Raw genomic sequence first — 15,825 nt, 5'->3', positions numbered from 1 at the left:
ACCCTTCTAAGCAATACATATTAGGGTTGTTCGACTCTTAAAAGTGTAAAAAGATAGGTGGTGAATAACAGTATGATGCTTATTTTACAGTAAATAGAAGTGAATTCTAAAAAAGCTTTAGTAGGCTTCTTGATATGCACACTTACTATTTTTAAGTTTTAGCAATGGTTGAACATTTTGAACTGAACTTAAAAACAAAAGAATATCACTGGCGAGAAAAAAAAATCGTAAATTAAACGGTCAACGAAGAGTTGACAGTCTATTTTCGACCTAGTCGTGAGGCACAACATTTCTTCTAAACCCCCCGAACCTAAGCACCCCTAGATAGGCATTGGAGAATCGGTGGTGCTAGTGGTATATATGGGTGTACCTTAACGTGTACACCCCTCTCACATGGAGTGTTGGATCCACCCGGGTGAACCCCACACTCCATTATGCACTACTAGATTAATTCTTGAAGAACAGTGTGTTAGACATAGAGTTTGGTTTAGTACATGGCTAAATTGGAGTCATTGAATAGTAAAAGAGGTTACACTCCCGCAACTGCCCTAGGTATCCTATCTAAAGACGCCATGCTCCTATCACAAGGCTCTTAGACTACTAGATTTCGGAGCAACATCACTTTGACAATGCCTTTAGTTCTCAACATCCACCTACTAACCCAACACCTTACAGCACAAACCAGGAATCAGGGACACAGTCAAGGGGACAAAAAAATCATTTCCTGATAGGCCTGGACGACTCCACCCGCCCCTGCTAAGAGTCATGCACTACTTTTATCCGTGTTCCACGGTGAACCATAACCATGCTTTAATAAAAACCGACTTGAGCAAGGTGAACCTAACTGCAGGGCACCCTATAGGCCAATACCTCTAATTTTGGCCATTTAGCATTGGCAAATTTATATAAATTGAAAGAAACACAAATTTACAAAAGGTAATATTTTTCTTTGGACCTCAGTGATCAAAACATGACTCTCTGCCTGTTCGGAACTTGGAAGTACGTTTGCTACGTTAAAGTATACAGTAGAAGCTCAAGATATGGAATAAGTGATACAAGCACATATGCAAATAAATCAGATGTTATTATCCGATCGGCATGTCCTGAAAACTTCACCTCGCATAACATCAATTGGCATGTGTTCGTGGGTGTACCGCTCGGGACCTTGATACATGCCTGTCTTTTCCAAAAGGTGAAGTGATTCGTCCCTGCCAAATCGTGAGGCGTAGAGCTTGAAATACTCGATGTCCTAAAAGCACCACAAGTAGTAGAAATGTAATTAGAGCACAATTAGTGTGGTAAACATCATTCACAAGCCCCTCACTCCCATTGGAAATAGAGTAATAAGAATGAAATCGAGATTTATTGCTAATAAATTGCTTCCAAATCGAATCAAATACAACAATCATATATATTTGTTGTATAAGACTCTTATAATAACCCCAAGGAGAATCACAAGGAGAAAGCACCATGCTGTAGGGAGCCTTTACCATTTTGTTCGAGAGTTCAAAGTCTAGGAAGCACTATCGTGACTGGAGGTAAAATAAATATACAACACCACTGTGACTAGGAATATTACAATTAAGACATGGACAGAAATAATTGAAGCAGCAAAAGTACCTGCAAGCCACTTAAAAGCCGTTCTAGTCGTAGGGAAGCAACAGGTTCCTGAGAAGAAGAGAACACCTGACCAGGGTAATACAAGACCCCATCACCAGGAGGGAGGCCACGCCTGAATCTAATCTGGAACGTGTATAAATGTGAGAAATGACAGAGAGATTAATCGAATTAAAAATTTAATGTCACAGTGGCACGCAACGACCTCAGCACTAGGAGACATAGCTTTCTCATAGCAATTGGCACCCCAATACAGAAAACCGGTTCCACCTTCTTTCCATACACGCCACATTACTGCACGATGTTGCGTGCCTCGCATCCCTAGGTGCCAGTTAGGATGTGGATCAGATGGTCCCATGCACACATATGTCCACCACTCCTGTAAAAAGCATATAAATCAGGATGACACAATGGGAAGAACAAACCAACATCTGGCCCAGGTCAATATATATATATATATATTTTGCCCATACGATTTACTCACGATTTACATAATCCCACTTGGAAAGAGAGCATAAAACTTAATAAATACAGTACTTTCACTGTTCTTACATTAACTCCATTCAAATACTCAAAATATACTTTGAAAATGTATTATGAAATATCTAGACCCTGTTTGATCCACATTATTTGGAAAAATTACATTCTTTTACAATGATTTGACATCATTTTAACCATGCATTCTTTAATAAAATAATGTTACACGCAAATCTAAAACTTTTTCTTAAATTTTAACCACACATTTTCCATCATTACACCATTCAAAAATGTATTTTTATGAAAATAATGTGGCTCAAACAAGGGCCTAATATTAGAATGATAAAATTGACAGGATGACATTTGGCCTAGCACGTGATTGTATTAGATTTTCTCAACTAGACTTGACCCTGTGATGCCAACTTCATCCTCCCTGTGTTTCGTAAAGCATTGAATAGTTTCCATCGTTCTCATTATTCTGCGGAAGAGAGCTTGAAATAGTTACTGTTATCATTTTGTTTTTATGCCATTTATTTACTATATCATCTTCTGTATCACATTGTATGATAAATTGTAATGACCATGGACCTTCCCCATCTGGCCTGCATGCACACATTACTCATCCATTGGGGTTGGACCCCGACCTGGATTTAATAGTGTCTAAGCATATATGATGGCAAAACACAAAAAATTCTTCCAGAGATGTTGCATTCTACATAAAAATGACACAATCTCAACAAACATTACCTCGCCATTTTCAGGTTGTATTTCTGCAATGATATCCTTAGCCAGCTCTTCACGGTTACCAATTACCCATTCACTGCAAGGAAGAAAAAACACTCTTAGCCTTCCACTAGCAACAGTCGCTGGAGACATGTCAACTTGTTTCAAGTAAAGAAAGAAAGAATCTAGTCATCAACCATAAAGAAGAAAGAATGATATGTTGGTAATCTACCTTCTATATGCATTGCATAAGCTGGAAATAAAGCAAGATTCATGTGATCATTTAACATTAAAGGATGAGACCCTAAATAACTTCAGAGAATGCTGCATCATTTGTATCCAGAGCCATACTTTTGGCCAACAAGAAATAAAAAATATGCAAGCAACTTGGGCTGTAGGGACGTGCTTTTCATTTGATCGTGAGTCCTTATTGGGAGAAAAGATAAATAGAGTTGAATTCATTCTTCCTGCACAGTACATATAGAGAAAGGGAAGGCACAAATAGAACCTTTCACCAAAAATTTAATCCATTAGGTAGTTCGTTAAAACATATATTTAGAAGGCAGTTTTTCTTTCCTAAGTGACTAAACTAAAAAGTAGAGTACTTCTACATACAAATCTTGTGGAAATTCTATTCCTCTTATACATGATGCAGCAAGAAAGGTTAAAAAATAACCAAATCTGAAAAGATGTGATTTTTAGTCTTCTACATCTTTAATATATCAATTTATAGCATCTTAGATACAGGGTGAGGACAGTAGTAGAAAGCATGGTGGTTAGGGCAGGAGTGACAGAATGACCCTAGTAGGAAAATAAGTTTCTTCCCTTCATTTTGTCTAAAATAAACATCAACAAACTAAACCTTCTGATCCATATATTTGGCATCACCTACATGAATCCTATTTCACCAATCTATTCAGTCAGGAATACCCACTGCAATCAAATGCTTCACAACCAAAACAGGTCATGTTAATTTTTGGACTACCTCTACCTCTTCTAATTCGTTCTACCAGAATCATTTTCATCTCATATTGGCAGCTTCATTAGGTCTATGCAAAGCATGCCCTGCCACCTAAGTTCTTTTTCCTGTAATTTACCCTCAATATATGCCCCTCCACTTTTAGGTGTATATTATCATTTTTCTTGTGTATAATAGCATGGCCACACATCTACTTCTAAAGTCCACACCTTTCATACCCAAACCTAAATATCCGAAAGAAGTTGCTCCAGGACTATACGACATTCTATATTGACTTGTTATAATCTTCCCATTTTATTGTTTGCCATATCTATAAACTAAGGTTGCTTTTTCACCCAATCGCGCATGAGAAAAAGAACTTCAATAAGGCCGTTTAAGTTTCTACCTTGTACTTTTGAAGGAAGGAAACTGTAAGCCAACCGTAGGATGAACCCTCCAATTATCCCTAAACAAGGTAATTTAATTACTAGGGGAGGTTGAATCATACTATCAATATTACCTCCTCTCCCGGGCTGGGATGCGAATATCATAACAAATAGATAATGGATGTTTGCAAGTAGAGCAGAAGAAACCTCTATAGTCCATAAGCAGCAAACTAAAATTATTCTCACTTTTCAGACACCGTACACATCATGGTATACACAATAGACTCCATTGATAAAAGTAAAAGGAAGAAGCATGTGGTAAATCTAGGAGTGTAGGTACATATACAAGATGCTCAGAAAGTTCTCTTAATGCAGCTAATCTCCCTTCTCTACTCTAGCCATCCCACCATACATCCATATTACTTCAACTATAAACCATCTCATGTGATCGGGCAGTGCATGAACTAACACAATAACGAAGTATCATAAAGGAATCAGTTAAGATTAATACCTTGTGCAATATATTTGAGTATGGGGACGTAGAAACTCTGGAATTTTAAGAAAAGCCTCAAAGTTATTGGAAGCCAGAGGAGAATCACTAGGTCCTGCATAAAATTAGGATTTAGAGAAAATAGAATCAACTAGATAACAGAACAAAAATCGTAACTTGATAGCATGATGGGCTCTAATGTGAGTTTTACATTGTTATTACTGCAGATTAAAATATAGCTCCAATGCCTCATTTAATTGCGAGTGAATTAGTCAATATTGTGAATACATGAATGTTTGAAATGACTCAGTAATTACATGTTTGGGATTAAAAAGAAGCAGAAAAACAGAAAGTCTGTCTTCTTTATCTTCTCGCAAAATTAAAAAATTATTATGTTTAACCAGAAAGCCCAAAAGAAGAACCATTAATACCAAATACTGCAATCGTTTTCTTAGAATACAAGACCTCATTTAGCTAGTATTTTGAAGTTCAAGGCTACGAAGCGAGCTTCCGTACAAATATATTTTCTTTGTCAATTTCTCAGAACTCGGTTTCATGCATAGATAAGTCATTCAAATAACAGGGCATTGAAAAAGATGCAAGTAACACAAATTATAAGAATTAAATAGGACAATTAGTAAATCACCACAATAGTAAGTAGTCATGATACGAGCATCAGGTGCGTAAGCATGAATATCACTTGCCATGTTCCGAATACCCTCGTAATGTTCTAGGTTCAGTGGCTGGACAAAAGCAACAGAATCACATCAAAACAAAATGAATAACAAATAAATTATAGAAATAAAGTTGGTGTTACTAGTGCATGAAAGAATAAACATAATTAGACTCAAAGAATTAAAATTTCATCCCACAACAGAATTAAACTACATGTTTGCATTAAAAGAATTAGAGGGAATTGAAATGGGAGGATTGGTACTCCGAACACATTTGGATGGATATTTAGGAAGCAAAAGGCAGATGGGAAAGAGCAGGAAGGAAATGGTTTAATAACATCCTTCATGCTTCTGCATGTAAAACCTTTTCCTCCTTCAGTGACATGTTTTGTTAATAACTAATAGATACGAAGTAGATTACAGTCACTCAGTCCATTTCCTTCTCCTTCAGCTATCCAAACAAGAGAAATCAGGCAGCCACCACCCCTCCATCCCATTGTCTTTTCTTTCCTTCCTTCATTGTTTAATCCTTTCCTTTTCCTTTCCCTTCTCTTGCTACATAATTGTTCAAAAGAAAATTAAATCTTCCATGAGATTGTGATGAAGATATTACTTTTAATATATGTTATCTTTAACATTTATTTTTATCTTTTGTTGTTAATTGTTATAGGCATCTTTATAATTATTTAATAGTTGAACGACTAGAAAGCAAATTTTATTCCAGTTAGCAATTAGATTTTGCTCTTAATTAAAGCATGCGGCTGGCGGTAGATTCCTTGGCTTTGTTTGAATTAAAATATAATGAATTGAGAATTTTACTCCAGTTTCGATTGCTTTTTGGTATAGGTGTGCGAATCAACAAATTGTAATCATGTGTAGTTGTTCTCACTCACTTTCATCTGCGTCAGCTTGTAAAAATGAAACATAGCCAAAACAAAGACATAAATCCAGAATCCCGAATTGCTCTTACAAAACATAGGAAAATCATACAGGCTCACAACTTAAGATAGCTAGTACCCACCTCATCCCACAAATAGAAGTAGGCTTTTCTCCAATGATTTTTTGTTCTTAATATCTCAACCTCTCGTTGCAGAGTGTCCTTTGCCGTATCACCACTGCACATCAAGAGGTAAATGCTCATCATAACACATACCAAAAATATGTAAGCTAGAATGAGTGGAGGAGCTGTTTGCATACCAGGAGACTACTGGACTATATGGTACAGCATATGCTGCAAGCCGAGGATCAGAATAATACTCATCCGACTTTGGATGATCAGCTGCACCAACAAGATTAGCAATTAAAATATTTGACATTCAAAAAATTCAGGTACTGAAAAATGCACATCATTTTCTAATACATCCAAACGCAGTCCACAACCTGAAAGTCTAGTAGCATCTACATCTACCTCATTCTATTACCTGGCCATGGACAAGTGTAAGTCAGAACGCGCATATTTTCACGCCACCTGCAGAAGTACGGGCTGATTTTATATTGAAGCAGCCACTTGTAATGCTGATCCAGTGCCTCATACCACTCGCTGCTTCCATGTTCAACACCAAAACGGTCTTCAATAACCGTATCAGATATCTGAGTAAGTTTAAGGGAGACGACGCTCATAAATCTTTCACTCCGCTTTATGGTAAAGGTAACAGTTATGGTCCATCTCATATAAGTCGACTCCAACAAAAAATTCAAATCAAAATCAAAATACATGAATAAGCAATAACATTTGATATACCTATACTCCAGCAATTGCAATATTTCACTTGATGCTGTTTTTAGACATTAGCATTCATAACAGTTATTGTGGATGTCTAAACATTAACAGGTCATAACCGAAAACAAAAATATAGGCGGACACGAAAGGTCTAAAACAGACCAGTTATCAAAATTTCAGATTTTAGAAAAGAACAGGCATGTATTATGTCCTTTTTCTTTTTGGTGGTAATTTTCTGAACATAGTTGGAGCAAAATGCACTTCAGTAAGGGAGTGTTAGGCTTTTTTCCAAGGCTATTAAAATTCCTAATAAACCTTTTCAACAGATTCAGTATGATTGACAACATATAAATGGCAATAACCAGACTGCAAATTCTTTTAATGGGAAGGAAGAAATCTAATAGACATTATATGATATGGGGTTAATAAAGCAATCAATTCCACCACACCAGCAACAGTGTATCGTATGCACATTTAAAACCAAAAAAAATGCTTAGAGCCCGTGGAGAAAAAGGCAGGATACACCAATAACAGCCGGAAGGGAAGGTGTCACTGGAAGAACAAAATCCCAGACTGTCAAAGTTAGCTTCAGTCGTATTGAATGGTTTGTAATAGCATCCTCATCCATCATGTCCACCACCCCATTTTCTGAATACAAATCAGAAAATGGCGGAGAGAGAAGAATTCTTCTCAAAGATGAGGTTGCAGATTTCACTCTTTCTACCTAAAAACAAAAGAATTACGCATGACTAGCTGATACATATACTAGGTTAAATACAAAAGCTTTAGATGATGCATTAGTGACAGAGAACCCACCAATTCATCCGGTGATTTTCCATCAATGGGCTCAACAACATCAAGACAATTCTTTAATTCTCCATACAATTGATGCCTCTCAGATTTACCCAGAAACTGTGCTGTAGATCTGTAATGAGTTAGAATGAACAAATGTAGAAAACAATGTGCTTAGAAATCCAAATCAAGGATTTGAAGTATCAGCTGTTGATATCAGAAAACTAAGAGTTAACTATGTAATGTAATTATCCATTATGTCAAAACTAATAATTAACTAAAGTACAGAGGAAAGACTATCACTCTGTGACATCTCCAGTAGCAGTGATTATGAGTTCTCCTTCGTATTGACCAGGGGGCTGTGCATTTGGAACATCAATTGAAACCCAAATTGCAGTCGTTTCTCTGCAAAATAATAACTTTTTGCCATGATTTTTTTGATGTTATCTAAGATTCCAAACTATAGAAACCTAGCCAGGGTCCACTTTAACGTGAAAGATATCAATACCCAGGAAAAAGGTTTAGTTGAGTGAGTGGCAATTCTAGGGGCACAAGAGCATCTGGAACACCTATAACAGGCACTACTCGCCTCATTCTCAATGATTCACCAACCACCAGTCTGCATCATTGGCAACATCAACTTTAAATACACATATTGTAAATGAATGTTATATTTGCGTGTCAGAGACAAACCTATCACCGGAAGTGGAGCGAAGATCAGTACATTGGACCTGTACAGTCCCAGCAATACCAGATCCAGCCCAAGAAACTTTTGGACGTATAGCTATTTGGACACTTTCCCTCTCATTTCTAGCTGCCAAGAGAGAGATCTTGAAGGCAAACCGTGTCAGGTGGCAAGGAAATTACGAAAAGTAGATGCATTATAACAAATTTTCACAGACAATCCCTGAAACTCTGGTGGTAAGAAACCAGAAAGTGGCTATCACACGTTTCAAAGTATTTGTTGCCTCGACTATGTACATAAACGTGAAATAGAAATGGAAAAAAGGCAAGGCCAGAATAGAAAAATAAAAACAAATTGCAAATGTACTGCAATATCAAACGAGATTCTATAAGTGCCTTGATATATAGATCACACGAGCAAACTAAGGGTGTAATCATAACAAGAATAATACCAAATTTAGAATATGAATAACCTAATATAATATTAGTAAACATAAACATAATTTGAACAAACTTACTGGCTCCAATTCTCGTGGCATGTCTTGTGGTCCAACATTGGCCGTGCTTGGCATGCACCACACATGTACTAATTCTGAAGAATGGACTTTCGCAGGATCAATTGCCCCTTTTAGTAAATTAGGATCACGTACCAAAGTTTCACTCCATCCATATGCTGTCCCACCTCCTGCAACACCTTCTACTGGAGGCACTATCGTCTCTTGGTGATTTTCTGCACCGTATCATAAGCAGAAACATCATTTTTAGGCTGCTAGGCATCCGGGCAAATGAAATGGCCATCCAATTATCCGATGAGAAGGAAAAATCCAGTTTCAGAAAATAACAAACGGCATAACTCATGCCTTACTATTAAACAAAGAATTCCAAATTTGTGTACTATACTCATTATCTGCGTCATATATGAGTAAGGAAAAATTGACCTTCACTAATATATCACTAAACCATCCCAAAAAGTAAGTAGTCTAAGCTCACAAACGATGAAAATAAACCGACAACAACATATTGCGTGCTTTTTTATTGAACAAAAAACAAAAAAATACACATGTATAGGAATAATGTACATGTATATACGCTGGAATATAGGCACACCACTATCTAACTTAATATCACTCGTTACGAAACAGAATTTACAAAAGCTGAGCCTTCAGCTAAACTTATTTAAGCTCCCGAATAATATTAAGAAACGTTTTTGTTTTTTTACCTTAATTCATCAGTATTCATAATACTCAGAAAAATTTCCAACATAAATCTAACTCCCAATAACTAAAAGTCGCCAGAAAACACACACAATCACTCAGCAATATCAATAAACCCTAAATAAAAAACTCCTCCCACAACAAAAAAATAAATAAATAAATAAATAAATAAAAAACCTACTCCATGGTAAAAAAAAGGCTAATATTTCAGACGCATAAGAATACAACAGTGTGAATATTATCAAATGGACAGGAAATAAATATAAAAAGCAAAATTCGGTAACACTGACCAGAGTTCTCCATTAGTGGGGATAAATAAATAGCTTCAAAACTATAACTTCCTTCTTGTATGATCTGGAGTTAATTTGCAGATCAAGGATTCCAGGGATGATCACAATTTGATCGATAATGGAATACAGGAAAATGACTATTTTAGTATGGATGAAAAATGATAATGACGCTCCAAATATTGCTAGTTCCACTCCTAATTATCATAATTATTTTCTTTGATATACACTCCTAATTATTTTTAGTGTAAAATAAACCTAGTTTTTATTTATTTATTTATTTTCTGTACAGGGCAAGTTTGAATTTGATTTTTACTCTCTTAAAAAATATATTTAATTACATTTTCGACATAAATGTCATATTCACGCGAAAAACGCCCATTAAATTTATATTAATTATTAAGTTTTTACTTCTTATAATTAAATAGTATTTTCTATTTTTAATATTTCATTGAGAAAAAAAATATATAAAAAAGATATTATAGTTATTAATGGATTGTTTTCGCTTTTAATAATTTAAAAATATTGGGTTAACCCCAACGCCAAGCATGAGTAAAACCTCTTAGTATTCTTACTTGTAAATTCAATTCGAATTAGATAGGAGATTTGGAGGAAAATAACTAAATTACTTTGAGAAAAGGCAAAACTAAAAAGAAAAATGAGTTTTGCTAGAGGTACACGATTTTTACACAGAATTTGGTATAGATACACACATGTCGAAACATCATTTAAGGATAGAATGAAAAAGGAAAAAAAATATATAAAAGAACAGAATGCTACCACAATAACATCATGTAAGAAATCTATGAGTTACTTGCTGTACGTGGGGAATAACTCAACAAATTTCTAAATGTACATCCAAATGTAAATTTGGATGACAAAGTACAGAGATGGCAAGATTTTATAAGTTGATTGACAAAAAATAAAGTTCGACCAACTTATGAAATCTTGTTACTTGTGCATTCTATCACTCAAGTAATAAATTTGAGTGTATATATTACATTTCTTGACTAAAAAACTGTTGCAAATGGTAAGATTGTTAGTGAATAATAATTGTACCTTTTCAACCCTAGAAATAATTACATTTGTATCCCTATTTCTCCCCTATAAATAGGACTTTGATTCTTACTAAAATACACACAAATCTATTAACTTTTATTCTCTCCTCTTTTTTTCTCTTTTCATATCAAAAACTTGTTTATCAATAATGGACTCGAGGATGAAAGAAATAAAATAAGATGAGATGAATCCCCGATTTCACCCTCATTTTTCATAAAACTTATTTCCAACCATAAAATTTTCATAAAATAATTTTACAAATAAATTCAACTTTTTTTCCTATTTCTTAACTAGTCATTCTCCAAAATATTACTATTTCAAAACACATTTTCTCTAAAATTAAAAAAAATATTTGAGTAGCAAATTTATTTGAGTAAAAAACCATTACACTAAAATAATCACTTATAGATAATTGTATCGAGGACGAATTGTAGCAAATTTATTTTGAGTAAATTGAGGTGGAGATGTTCGAATGAGAGATTGGTAGTAGCCATACAAAATATTTTAGGACTTCAACACAAACACGAACACGGAATTCTGTATGATTTCTCGATCAACACAAATCATCAACGTGTAATTTAATAGTCCAGATGACCCTTTTCAGCGTCAGCCGAAACCAGGAGACTCCACATGGCAAAACTTTTCCTGCTTTTCATTTTGCCTTTACTCTCTTTTCAACATCCTACTTTTTTTTTATTTCTCAAATCTCAACCTTGTTCATTATTTTATTGACAAGCTTATGCTTCTCTAACAATTCAGTTCAAGTGAACACGTTGAGCTCAATCTTCCATCTGGGATAGGACTTCTCAGTCAACTCAATCTTCCTTGACAGGTTCAAAGATAACAATACCAAGTTTATACACTATCATATTTTGAGTCCGTTGGACAGAAATTATCTTAATTTTTGTTTAGAAACTAATTTTTAAAATAGTTTCACATTTCGAAAATACTTTTAGAGAAATTCATATTGGACCGACAGACTTTCTTTGACTAGAAGAAACAATCTTATAAAATTAGTTAAAACGGTTCAAAAGCAACTTTTGAATCTCAAAAGCTCCTTTTAACTTTTCAAAAGTCGTATCAAATGGACCCTTAGTCAATTTGTTATCTGTGAAGCTAGCATATGATTTTTAGCATACAACCATGAAAGATGATCGCGAAGACATCAAATATATGTACACAATGAGCATGACAAGGTGCAAATTGAGAAACCCAAACTATGTTATATCAACTTCATGGTTTCCTCTCTGAATCGATCTTTGATCAATGCCTGAAAACATCTAAATTAAGGATAAAACCAAGAGAATTGAGCACAGGAGAAAATGTAAAAATACAGAAATTTGAATTTGAATTACCATATTTTCCATAAAATTGACTTGTGCTCTAATTCAGAATGAAGAAGAAGACTGCAAATCACTGTGCAACTTAGAGACTAACCATTCAATGTATTACGTAGAAGAGAAATACAGCTGCAACAAGATTTTAATTACATCATGAAATGATTTGAAAATGTGCACATAATGACCAGTGTACACATAACCAGCAAAAATAATTGCAACTATCCACCAGAAAAAACAGGAATATTGGAACCCTGTTTCCCCTCTGTTTGATCTTTCATGATGATCCTCTGTTTTTTCAAACTTGTTTAAGATCAATTGATATAGTTTTTATATAATGCATCTCTCTCTCTGCCTAATTGTTTACCATATTCAAATAATTGAATCGCAGAAAGCTAAGCTAAATGGAAAATAATTAACCTATACAATAGTTTTGCAATTATTAAACTAAGCCTTATTGTCAATAAAATTGACATCTTCATATATCCCTTGTTGCCATTCCTTTTATCTCATAACTGGAACTGCAGAATAATTCAGTCCAATCAATTTTTCTGTATACCTCTCGTTTCTTACCTAATTTTACTGAGATTTGCTCTTCTCAATGACATCTCATATCCATGCTAGACATGCCCCCAACCACATAATGTTATTAACTAACCTGTCACAAGTTATGATCCATCCGTGCCACATCTAGACCAGCAACACAGCCATCTTCACAAATCATTTCTCAGCATTCATGACACTATCTTAACATCCATTTTACTATTACTATATCCCATAATTTCAAAGACTCGTGAATGTGAAACAAATATAGTAGGTACAAACTTGAATGTCTCCCTACCCTTATAAATAGACACTATAACACTCGTCATCCCTGATTCCCTTCATATGCTGATAAGTATCAATCTAAACATAGAAAGAACAATTAGAATGTAGGCAGCAGTTTATTGATTCACTGGAAAGGTAATACAGTAATGAAAGAAAGCACTAGATAGCCATTTGAGAGGACTATCACTCTCCTATTCTCTACTATGACTTAACTTTTGCCTGCCTACTCATCCCTAGCTACTTTTGATTTATAATAGTTTGTAACCGCTTGGCCTGCTATCTAACAAAATGTTGTTGCTCCCATGCCTCTCCATTCTTCCAGGACCTTCCAGAATATGTGTACTTAATTGGTGGCCTATCAATACCCCAGGGTTCCCAAGAAACCTTGTCCGCAAGGTTGAAATTAGGGAATTACTGCGTAATAGATTCCACAGTTTCCCAGGGGGCTTCAGCAATAGGTAGACCTTTCAATTGAATCAAGACCTCTAGCTGTCCAGGTGGTAACTTCCGCATTTCCATCACTTGATCAGGTTCCACAATCCACTCCAATGTGGCATCCAAATGAGGTGGTAGATTTTCGATAATAAAGATATGGAAAAATATTATTAATTTCGATAATTTCTGAATTGATCATGTACATCTATTTATAAGATATCCAGTACCTAACTACTTGAAACTGTTAGCTATAAACTACGATCTAACAGTTGTACATCAATAGATAAACAAAATACAATATATTTATATTTACACTTTTATCTTAAATTTATCTTGATAAGCAGCATAAGAGTAATATCTGATAGACAAAACAAAATCAATTGTATGGCTGATTTATAGGAGATTCAAATAATTTCNTTGATAAGCAGCATAAGAGTAATATCTGATAGACAAAACAAAATCAATTGTATGGCTGATTTATAGGAGATTCAAATAATTTCGACTTATCAGCACTCCCCCTTAAGCCGATAGAAAGATATCCTTCATTCCCAGTTTATCAATCAGCCAATCAATTTGTTGCTTCACTATTCCCTTGGTGAGTACATCAACCACTTGTCTTGCCGTTGGAACATAAGACATGGATAGACTCCCACCTTCAATCTTGTCTTTTATAAAGTAGCGGTCAATCTCAACATGTTTAGTCCCATCATGGTGGATAGGATTTTGTGTCATGTTTAGGGCAGCTTTGTTATCTGAATGCAATGTGGCTGGAAGAATTATTTGAACCTTCAATTCTTCAATCATTCATTTCAGCCTTAACATCTCACATATCCCAAGAGCCAAGGCTTTGAATTTTGCCTCTGCACTACTCCGGGCAACTACAGGTTGATTCTTACTCCTCCATATTACAAGATTTTCCCAATACCAAAAAGTAGACTTCTATTATCAATAAACCCTGCCCAGTCAACATCAGTGTAGCACTTCAAACTTCTATTATCTTGTTTCCTGAATAGTAGTCCTTTTCCCAATGTCCTCAAATATCTCAATATCCTGTACGTCGTCTCTAGATGCCTTTCACTTGGACTATGCATGAATTGGCTCACCATACTCACTACAAATGCTATATTAGGGTCAGTATATGATAGGTAAATTAGAATTCCCACTAACCTTTGATATCTGCCTTTATCAATAGGGATACTTTCTTCATTATGACCCAACTTTTGATTAGGATCAATAGGAGTATCCATTGGCTTACAAGGCTACAACCAAGCATAATAGTTTCTTGTAGGAGATCAAAAGTATACTTTCGTTGAGACACAGACAACTCAGAGTGATTTCTGGCAATTTCCTTGCGTGAGAAATATCTTAATCTACCCGAGTCTTTTATTTTGAACTCTTGTCCCAAGTGTGCCTTCAGTTTCTTTATCTTCTCATCATCATCTCCAGTAACAATAATATAATCTACGTAGACTATAAGTATCGTGATTTTCCCACCGCAACTGAATTTAAGAAAAATAGTGTGATCAGAGTGGCATTGAGTGAAATTGAGACTTCAAACATACTTTGTAAACTGTCCAAACCAAACTCTTGGGGACTGCATTAATCCATATAATGATTTTTACAACTTGCATACTTTATTCCTATTATTTTCATTTATGAATCCAAGTGAAATATTTATATACACTTCTTCAATTTTACCATTTGAGAAAGCGTTCTTCACATCTAGATATTCTGATGGGCACTCCAAGTTGACTGCCAAAGAGGATAAAACACAAATAGTATTTAATTTGGCAACAGGTACAAATGTTTCCACATAATCTATTGTATATGTATAGCTATATCCCTTAGCAGCCATCCTTGCCTTATATGTAGCAACCCAAAAAATTTTATATATAAAAATTTATTTATTTTATATATTATATAAATTCCTATTTTATCTGGGTCAAATAAATTAGATTTTGATAAAACAATTATAAGTATATCAATATTGTCCTCGTTGGATAGCTCGTAATTAATTAAAAGACTTTTACTCGAGAAAAAATTATTTTGGATAAGAACACGTTAAGTTAGACTCAATTGAAAGAAAATAGTATAAATATAATTTTATATAGATTATAAATCAATTAATTTTCTCTCTCCAAAAA

The 15,825-nt window shown here is 34.8% G+C and overlaps 1 protein-coding gene across 1 annotated transcript; it reads right to left on the bottom strand.

Annotated features, from left to right (window-relative positions):
- Window positions 1-885: 885 nt before the first annotated feature.
- On the bottom strand, window positions 886-10,172 carry LOC111374054. Its single transcript, XM_022996673.1, has 16 exons — window positions 10,026-10,172; window positions 9,040-9,251; window positions 8,531-8,667; window positions 8,346-8,456; window positions 8,141-8,242; window positions 7,862-7,970; window positions 7,569-7,769; window positions 6,747-6,915; window positions 6,523-6,604; window positions 6,347-6,440; window positions 5,298-5,394; window positions 4,673-4,766; window positions 2,842-2,914; window positions 1,823-1,996; window positions 1,621-1,743; window positions 886-1,249 (listed from the first exon to the last, which is right to left on the bottom strand). The coding sequence occupies exons 1-16, from the start codon at window positions 10,036-10,038 to the stop codon at window positions 1,076-1,078; spliced, it is 1,965 nt and encodes a 654-aa protein (XP_022852441.1). The 5' UTR covers window positions 10,039-10,172; the 3' UTR covers window positions 886-1,075.
- Between the last annotated feature and the right edge of the window lie 5,653 nt (window positions 10,173-15,825).

This window comes from Olea europaea, unplaced genomic scaffold (genome assembly GCF_002742605.1).
Source record: "Olea europaea var. sylvestris unplaced genomic scaffold, O_europaea_v1 scaffold1199, whole genome shotgun sequence".
Lineage (NCBI taxonomy): Eukaryota > Viridiplantae > Streptophyta > Magnoliopsida > Lamiales > Oleaceae > Olea > Olea europaea.
This window is presented reverse-complemented; position numbering and strand designations above follow the sequence as displayed.

Bases quoted from the DNA above. Each gene is read 5' to 3' on its own strand.
- LOC111374054 (XM_022996673.1), bottom strand. The intron at 6,441-6,522 runs GTATGCAAACAG...CTTGATGTGCAG, and splicing joins TATAGTCCAGTAGTCTCCTG to TGGTGATACGGCAAAGGACA. The intron at 2,915-4,672 runs GTATTAATCTTA...TCTTCCTTGCAG, and splicing joins ACTCAAATATATTGCACAAG to TGAATGGGTAATTGGTAACC.